Source organism: Colossoma macropomum, unplaced genomic scaffold, assembly GCF_904425465.1.
Source record: "Colossoma macropomum unplaced genomic scaffold, Colossoma_macropomum, whole genome shotgun sequence".
Classification (NCBI taxonomy): domain Eukaryota; kingdom Metazoa; phylum Chordata; class Actinopteri; order Characiformes; family Serrasalmidae; genus Colossoma; species Colossoma macropomum.
In genome coordinates this window covers 1,900,144-1,910,143 of record NW_023494803.1, presented here as the reverse complement: position 1 = coordinate 1,910,143, position 10,000 = coordinate 1,900,144, and the positions used below count along the sequence as shown (strand labels likewise).

The following is a 10,000-nucleotide window of genomic DNA, read 5'->3' as shown; positions in this document are numbered from 1 at the left end:
TGCTGTTTGAAAATGGTTAATCTCTTTTTTTTAAGGGCAGTAAAGAAATATTGGCTTTTGATGTCATTTTTTCCATGTGTTCATAAAGACATGCTCCATAGCAAAACAGCACGGCCTGTCTGTTCCGCAGTGTAATCTATTGCGATTGTAATTGTGAGGAAAAACGGTCGTATTTACATCAGAGTTCTTTTTTCCTTTTTTTATTTATTTAGTTGGGTTCATTGAAAGGCATATAAATGGTAGTTGAAGGGTGCAACGGCGTTGCAGGGCGTCTGTGGAAGTTGCCGTGTCTGCAGAGCAGATCGATTCCTCTGCTCACTCGACCAGGACTAACGCCAGCACATTACGCGCATGTGCCGCTTTTTCCACCAATATGCCCTGACCGCCTGTCCAGCCCCGACATAGCCCTGCTCCGATCACACACTCACAATGTTTGTGTGGTGATCACACATACATACGCTCTCTTTGAGAGCAGCTCATAGCCCCTTCACCTAGCTGTGAAATTAGAGATAATTGTAGAGAGAATGATTAGAGAATAAAAGCCGATATGCACCCAAAGCATATTACTATCTATGAGTTTCTTATGATGAACATTAACAGCTGCCTCACTACTTTTAGGTTGTGACTGACTGGCTAATGCAGTTCTTTAACCTATATATGATAAGGTTATAATATTGCTATAGTGAACATGTAGTGTTTAAAAAGCGCATTATCTCATGAAGACAAATTTCTGATTGTTTTTTTGATGTAGTATGCAAACACTGTTTCAAAACATATTCATTTCCTAGTTAATACAGTCCATAAGGAAACTATGTTTCAGTGATGTCACAAAAATTTCAGCACACACACACACACACACACACACACACACATATATATATATATATGAGCGTGTGTGTGTGTTTGTGTGTCTGTGTAAAAAAAACTACAAAGCATGCAGTAGTTTAACCCCACCCATTTATGTTGAAGGTATAAGGACTGATTTAGCCTGGAATACTTTTTGAATGAGACACGATACAGGGCAGCACCGAACAGAGATCTGACCTAAAATTATTTTGATATGTCACACATATCGCTGTTGTCGGAAGAAAACCTCATATCTCCAAAATGGTAACTTTACAGGAGAAGGAAAAACCATCTTTACTTTTAATGTAAAGAGTTTTTTCAAAGTCATTTTAGGTCATTTCTTTAGGTCCATTCGACAGGAAATTTACACACAACGTAAAGGACAACAGACATTTTCAAATTTTGTCAAACACTGAAAAATGACAAAAATGGAGATACGAGGTTTTCCGACAGCAGCGATATGTTATAAGATATAATAAAAACCCACATATAATTGGAAAAGTTTGGGGAAAAAAAGATAAGAAAAAATCCCACAAAGATATTTAGGGATCTAGAAATAATTTTTGTAACTTTCCACACTTTAGCAAAAGAAAACAGAGAGTGAGACAGCGAAAAGGAGGACTAGGAGAACAAAAACACAGAGAGAGAAGACAGATAGAGTTTCATGCTTGTGCTCTCTCCGGCACACGCTGGAGCCGAGTATTAGTTGAGTGATTAGTTTCATTACTCGGAGTGTGGCGTGCGGCAAGGCCCACGCCGGCTAATGACATTGAACGTGTGTGCTGAGTTGGAACGGAGAGGGAGAATTAGGGAGCCTCCTCGCTTAATGAGAGAGCGAGCGTGGCAGACTCACTCAGTGTGTCTCTCCACACTCCCCACCAGGAAACCTTCCCCACCTTAACTCTTCCTTTTTTGCAGATACTCTGCAGTGAATACACTGAGAGCCTTTCCCCCCTCTCCTCAGTGACTGCCGAAACGGTCGTGTGGGATGCGCCCCCTCGCCGGTTTGTTCTGCAGGCGCGGAGACTGTGGTGTTTAAGCCTCGATTCATTTGCCTGAGTTTGCCTAAACATTTCACTGTGCACACAGGAAGGCAGGAGCAATTACCATTGAATTTTCATAAGTGTGCCACAGATTGGCCTGTGACTTTGACTGATCAGCCCACTGCTCATACATCTTTGATGTCACCCCTGAGATTTTTTGGTAGTTGGCTTTTTAACAGACACACCAGGGTTTCGTAGGAATGTAGAGAACTGTCCCGGAGTTGGTTTAACACCTTAAAGCCTACATTAGAAGTATCTATATTAGATATTTCTAAATTGGAAATTTCCCCGTTGTGGGACTAATAAAGGTCACTTAACGTATCTGAAGAACCAAAAAAATGGTGTAGATTACAGTTATCAGTACTGCTAAAACTAAAAATCAGTGTTGTTGTGTGAGACCAATAATGGTATACCAGTTTAAACAATATATTTCCCTGCACTAGGATTAACTAACCAGTATGGTCAGATTTACTCCCCAGACTCTGCACTTTCTGTCTCTCTTTTTCCTCTTTATCTCTCACTTTGCTACGTTCTTGAATCCACCAAAAGATATAGACATGCATGACGTCAAGCTTTTCCCCGTCCTTTGCTTCTTTATGGCAGTTCATCGCCCTTCTCTGACCTCTTCAGTTCCGAAGGTCTGTAAAAGCCACAGGGTCTCCCGTCCTGACGTCCAGGAGATGAGGTTGTGTGCCCGTCTCCCAATACTCCTCTTTGATCCCTCCCTCTAAAGCATCACATTAAACCGTCAAGGAGGTTTTCAGTTAATGCCAGACATTACCAAAGATACCTACTTCTTCCCATCAACAATGAAAAAACAGGTTGTTAAAACCACAGAAAAAGAGTGAGAGAGTGAAGAGTTTTCTGTATCCGTGTGCCAGGCTCTACATCAGTGTCTGTCAGTAGCGAGTGGCTGAGTTGATTTTTTTCCCTTTTTTTGTGTCAGAATTCCTTACGGCATCTCTCTGACCCTCGTCTCTTTCATTCCTTCTCTTGCTTCTTCCCTTTGTTTTGTAGAATGAATGTATCAAAGGCCCAAGTTAATAGCGAAGATAAGTACGCCAAATGCGGCACGTGGAGAATGCAACAGCATTACGACGTCGAGGCGAGTCACATGCGCGATGCGCATGCACTATATAACCAAAGGTAAGGAAGGAAAAAATAAAATCATCAAAAGCCAAAATCAGTTGACTTCTGTGTTTTATGTTTGTTTTGTTTTATGTGCTGCAGGACTGCTTGCCAAGTCGTTTTGCATTTGCTTCGAACAGTTCGTGCGAGGCTGTGAACTGCTAGATGTGTGTGCAGTGATGTGTATGTGTGTCTTCTGAGTTTGTGAGTGTGGGCTGGCAGTAGATTGTTGGTTTCATGGGGTTGGTTTTGCTTTGGTGCTTGTGTTAAGCTAAGCTACTGTGTGGATGCGCCTGAGAGAGAGAGAAAGAGAGAGAGAGAAAGAAAAAGAGACTTGCCATCTGTCTCACCTGCTGCATGTAGGTGTCCATCTGCTTTGGTCCAGTGCAGCGTGGAGGCTTTCACCACACCAGCCATGCCACACATCACACTACATCTCTTACACGCCTGCTACACTATCGCTACGGGCCAGAGACAGAGAGAGAAAGACACATGCAAATAGGAAAAAAAGAATGGATGAACAGATAAATAATAGGTAGGTAGCTAGACACATAGATATACACAGACAGATAGATAGATAGATAGATAGATAGATAACAGGGAGAGAGAGGGAGTTAAGTTTATGGGTGTGGGGGTGCAGAGGTTGGCAGTGCTTTGCTGAGGAATGTGTTAAATGCTTGAAGGATTCCGATTAGCATATAAATTTAGATGTATGAAGATCATTGCGTCGATCACGAGTCACTGAGTTTTATCTTGACTTAGTGGAGGCTGATTTGCGTATAAAATACAGCCAGATGTGACCAGTTAAGGGTCTTCCCTCTCTTTGTCTTATGCTCTCTCTCGCTCCCTCTCCTTTGCTCTCTCGCTCCCTCTACGCTCTCTCTCTCTCTCTGTGTGTCTCTCTCTCTCTCTCTCTCTCTCTCTCTCTTAAATGGTTTTGTTTGACTATTATAATTTGAGGTCACATACATTATACTTGTGGTTATTGCTTTGGCCATTAAGGAAGGGTCAGGGAGAAGGTTTCTGCCCCTACACGCTCTGCATTCATTAGGATTTTATTGATGTATTTTTGCGCATATTCTATTTTACGTTTTCTTTGATATTTTGAATTATTTAAAGGGCCCTTCTCATGGAGCACTAAATTTTCCTCACCTTTTTAAAATAAAAGACTAAGAAAACAAAGTTTTCGAACATAACCTTCACCTGTCCATGTGGAAATGAAGCTGCTCGTTTTTAATGAGTGTTTCACTGCTTGTTGTGTGACACACATTACAGGGCAGTCGGCACAGAGATCTTTTACATGCATCAGTCATAAAGACACAGCAACAAAAACAGCCTGTTTAATTCTAAGATAGCAAGAGAAGTTGGAAAATGTTAATGTAAAAATTAATTAAATTAAATCCAAAATAAATGTCAGATTTGTGTCCTTTAAAAGTGTACATAGTGTAGCATAATTCTGCGTGGTTACTTACTGAACGTAAATTAGTATCTTGCACCCGACAGATTTGGGCTCCGCATAACTGTAGTAGATATTATATTTCATATTTTATATCACGTAACTACTGCCTTATAGTTTATGTGCTCTATTTGGTCATTGTTTTATCTTTTTCTAAGCAGGGGTAATTTTATCTCAGCGTGGGGTATCGCCGCAGTAGCCGTGGTGATCTTAGATCAGATATCCAGCCTGGTTCATATTCGTATTGGCCATAGTTTTCTAAAAAAGGTGCTGATCAGGAAGGGAACCTTCGTCAGCCTGCAGATGTGATCTGAGATTTTTGCTCTTCATACGGCAGCGCTAAAACCGTGGGCGGATGTTTTTGGAGTGGTGTTTTCTCTCTAATCCCCTGAGTGTGTATCCTGCTAGTTCTGCTACTGTGTTCCATGTCCACACACACACACACACACACACACACACACACACACACACTGGCATCTCGGCAGGATATTTTGAAGGTTTAAGCAAAACCTTTTAAAAGGGGGTGACTGTGCTTTGACTGTAGGCCCTAAAGAGTATTACGTCAATTGGATTTCGGGGGGGTTAGTCTGGGTCAAACCAATTAGACTCCATTCGCATGCAAAAGGCTTCTCTACTTTAAGCCAATCAGGCTCACGTTACTGGCATGGCTGGGGCTTGTGTCGCTTGACGGACGGGGCTGCCATCGGCTGGACAGTCACGCCACAAGCACAGAGCAAAGCATGCTGGGAGCCGGAGGACAAGGTTAGCTCCATGAACATCTTTGTTTGGTGTGGCACACTGTGAAGCCAAGCATATGCATCGTATGTGATCAGGTACCTGCTGTGCTGTGGAAGGGTTAGTGAAAGAGGAGGATGTTGGGAAATCGAGTCTTTAGCAGCTTTTTTTTCCTCTGCATCATTAGTTTAAAAATAAAGTGAATCGTCATAAAAAGATATAGATTCTCACCCAGTAAGATGTCAGCAAATACTAGCAGCGCTGTAGTGTTAATGCTTCCTGCTGCTAGTACTTTATGCTGAATCCAAAACGTTTTTTTAATGAGTATTTTGTTTGAAAGAATACAGTTAGCAGAAAACAGGTTTGCTTCCTGAGTTCTTGGTGCATTCCAACCATTGATTAGCAAATACCAGATGGTAACTACAGGGCTTCCTCGAGGATAAAATTATTTTATTTTTATTAATTCCAATGTTCATTTTATTGAACAAAGGCATGCTGCCCAGATAAATAGCTGTACATACCATTTTTAAACAGTACTGTACATTGAAGTTATATAAGTTTTCATTGTATATCAGGACCAAAATCAGCACTGTGAAAATCTATATTGTGTTAAAACAATACTATATATATATATATATTATAGTATTATTTAACATCTCTCTAATGTAGATGCATTTACTGCTTGGAGTGGTCATGATTGCAACTTTCTACATCCACTATTTAGTCTGAGTTACTATATTAATTATAATGTGTTTTCTGTGTGGTTGTGAGGAGTGTTGTTCTTGGTTATTACGTTAAGCAGTGTTGTATCGTTGTGCACTGCGCTCCAATGCAATATACAGTCTCTGTCTACTCAGTCATTCATTTATTGCAAACCGCAGCGAGAGTCTAGTATTTCGACTGAACTTTTAAACATGTTGGGTGATGTGGTATCCTACATTAATGACACGTTTATTGTACATAACATACATGACATTCGTATAGAAATGCAGCTGCGCTTGTTAAACATGCCTGGTGACGCAGGGGGGTATCCTACCTGTGCAAAAAGCCTCCTGTGTTATTGAGGACATTTCTAGGCATCCTCAGACCACAGTGTCAGGTTTCAGACATCATACGAAAGAACTTCTCTAAATAAAGCATGAGTAAAATCATGTCTTGGCTCGTGGGCGTCGAGTGAAACAGGCTGTTTTTAGTGAGGCATCAGTCTAAGACTTGAATGGCAGACTTTGTGTAACATTCACAATCCTGTTCTTCCCTACTAGATTAATTACAGTTTTGTGGCCAAATTAAAGATAATGTTATATTAAAACCACAACGTTAACTGAACTGTGCTTTTATTATGTTCTTTTATCTGACAGAGATTAAGCCTCAGCTCACATGCTATCACTGTGATTGCTCGCACGTCCGTTTCAGTTTCAGGGACTGTCATAAAAATACTGGACGAAAAGATTAAGCAAAGATAACAAATATACCAACACCACCAACACCACCTCCGTGATTTACTGTGATTATTTTTAACTTGGTTACCAGAATAAGAGAACTGTTACCACCACAGGCCTAATGGCTCACATTCAGTTACTCAGTAACACCTGGCTTTATGGGTCTAAAAATCTAAAGGACAGGACACACACACACACACACACACACACACACACACACACAATCATGCACACTTTCACAGACTTAGACAAACAAGCACACACACACGCAGGTTGACCAGATCACTTGAGGACAGCAAACGTGCCTGCTCTTAGACCTTGACAAATAAACCCCCTTTACCGAAATAGACAAACATCCACCTTTTGCTACACACACACACACACACAAAGACACACACACACACACACACACACACACACAAAGACACACACACACACACACACACAAAGACACACACACACACTCACTCCCTCCTAAAAACTCACACTGCAGAGTTTGAGAGACTTAACCCCAGTCTTTGGATAACAGAAAAGATCTTAAGCTATTATCAAGCCCGTTGCAGCAGCTGGAATGAACTGATTAATTTTATTTCTCTCCAGAGATGTTATTTTATTTATATGATCAAATACAGGGAACAGGATTGATTTGCCAGGGGAGCGCTTGTTACTGTAAATTTAGCAGCTTGTGTAATAAACTGGATTGCCTTAACCCAGATGGGGGAGTGAACGGCTTTTGGACGCAGCGTTGGGGTGAAGATTAGATTGCAGTTTATGGTGGTGGAGGATTATTAGGTGCTGATGGTGATAATGAAAAGCAGCTCTTTCAGGAGTGGTGGCTGGCAGTTTGCTGTGTCTTTCTCAGACAGTAGCCACCAGTCTGAGATGTTGATCAGTGGGACTCATATTTAAATCTGACTGCATGTTACAGAAACAGGGTCGACCAGCCACATAAAGGACACTGTAATGAAATTTTGCTAGGTGCTTGTTGATGCCATTGACAACCCAACTGTGTGCAACTGTCCTATTTGTGTCTGTGTGTGTGTGTGTACGTGTGTGTGTATGTATGTGTGTGTGCACATGCGTGTTAGAGTAAGCCATTCTTTAAAATAATGCATTTTATTGAACGTAAAAAAAGAACAAGTAAAATCGCAAAAAAAGATTGTTTAAATGATAATGATCAGTATTATAAATAGCATTTATTACAATACTTATTTTATAAAATATTTTATTTTATACTTAATTATTATTTATTATGCTTAATTATTATTATTAATAACAGTAATGTACATTTTACTTATTATAAAAGAAAATACAGAATAATTGTTCATTTTGTGGTGGAGTTAAAGCAGATTGTATATATCTTATTGTCCTTAAAGGGGAATTCTGCTGAATGTTTGCTTAATTAAATTGCTGAGATGCAAACAAAAACGTTTAGCATGGCTTAATGTGAAATGGTGCATTTTACAGAAACTTACTCACTCATGATAGCCATGATAGGAACCAGGGGTTCTGATGGCTGGAGTACAAATGTAGTCATTTTTCTTTACTATCCAAAACAACTGGTGAACCTACCTGATAATGCACTGTCTTGCCTTACAATGCCCTACTTATACATTTCAGCTGTGTATTTAAAAAATAAATTCTAGATCAAAACCTTGATAAATTGATGTCTCAGCCAACATATTGGTAACCATTTTATGTTATAACTCTGTGATTATGTTATAACAGCTTTTAAAGGCACTAAATGTTTCAGATGTCTGGTTCCTATCACCACTACTGCAAACAATACCTGACTCAGTAGGTTTCTATGGCACATTAAACATCAAACCACTCTGAATGTCTTTGCTTATATCTCAATAATTGAGTTCTCAAAAAAATTTGAAAAAATTGTAGAATTCCCCTTTAACTAACATTTGGCTGCTTGTGGTGTTTTTTAGGTATAGATTGATAGATGTGATATGGTTGTGTTGTTAGTGGACCTCACGGATACTATCTGAGTATTTTAACATAAACTCTCACAGGCATTGAGTTTAGTACAGGCATATCAGTGATTGCCTCTGTGTGTTGAGATTGAAAATAGCTGCTGAAGGATGTTAAGGTTCCTGTATACGTTAATGAAATAGTGCCGTTAGCATATGAGAGAGAGAGAGAGAGAGAGAGAGAGAGAGAGAGAGAGCAGACAGCGATGGATCTTCGCACAGGGTTAAGGCCGAGGCTCTGTGAGCAGGAAGTGAGGCAGAATGGGTATTACAGAAGTAAACCCGATTATGGGCGGAATGTGAATTAGATTTGGTAACAGATGGTGGTTGGTGTTGAAAATTTAAGATGCTTTGCAGAGGGGTGGAGTGGTGGGGAGGGGGGCCGCTCAGTGCATCTTCACACAAGCAGGGGTTGGTACGGGGGCTGGGGGGGGAGTGATAGACGGCTATAACTCACAACAATCCCGCCTTGACAGCCAATTTCAAGATTCTGATCTGGTTAAAGACACGGCTTTCCCCGCTTCGCTCACTGAAAACAACCGCTGCCTCCCTCCCACCTTTTTTTCCACCTCTCTTACACGCTTGTCATATTTCCTCGAATAAAATCCTCTTTAACCATCTGTTTAATAAATTGTGTTTTTAATCCCCAATTTTTTTCAGCTCCCCCCTTTTTTATTATTATATTTATGTGCAATTTCATTTCATTGAGACCATGGCTCATCCTCTCTTATCTGTCCTGTGTTGAGTTGCCTTCAAATAGATGAAGGGTTTTTCTCAGGGAGGAAGCAGAGAGGAAGGAGATTTTAGGCATATTACTTGTTGAAAAATGCCGAAGCTTATTTACTGATTCTCAGGCTTGTGTTGCAGTGGCCTGTCAGTGAGAAGTCACTCACGAACCCGGTGATAACACTCATAATATGACCGCTCTACAAACTAATAATTACATCAGACTTTCCCTGCTACCTGCAGTTTGACTAGCTGCTGCAGGAATTGACATTGCTTGGAACTTTGGAATATTTAAGTGGGTAGAGAGTGTCAGACAGCTTACTTGTCAAAAATTTTCCCGGGCTGTCACCATCAATTATATTATTAAGTGAGTAATCTATAGATTATTTTTGATGAATAATCAAGTAAATATCTTTTAAAAAGCCAAATGGTCTTAACTGAACAATAAGAATGCATGGATTCCACCCTTTTGATTCCAAAATGCTTTATTGGAAAAAGATAAACAAGTTAATTGAAAGAATATATGTATATACAGTGACTAGTCTACATCGATTATAAAAAATATTATTATTAATTTTTATATAGATTATAAAAAAATGTTGTTTTGCTGTCTATATAATGTTCATGTGCATTAATTGCATTAATTGT

At 40.0% G+C, this 10,000-nt stretch overlaps 1 protein-coding gene across 1 annotated transcript in view; it reads left to right on the top strand.

Annotated features, from left to right (window-relative positions):
* The window catches only part of esrrga (estrogen-related receptor gamma a), an 83,550-nt gene that overhangs the window by 8,441 nt on the left and 65,109 nt on the right, over positions 1-10,000 (top strand). Inside the window, exon 2 of the mRNA XM_036593844.1 lies at positions 2,907-3,035. Within this exon, the coding sequence (XP_036449737.1) occupies positions 2,907-3,035 (129 nt within the window). The remainder of the gene's footprint in view (positions 1-2,906; positions 3,036-10,000) is intronic.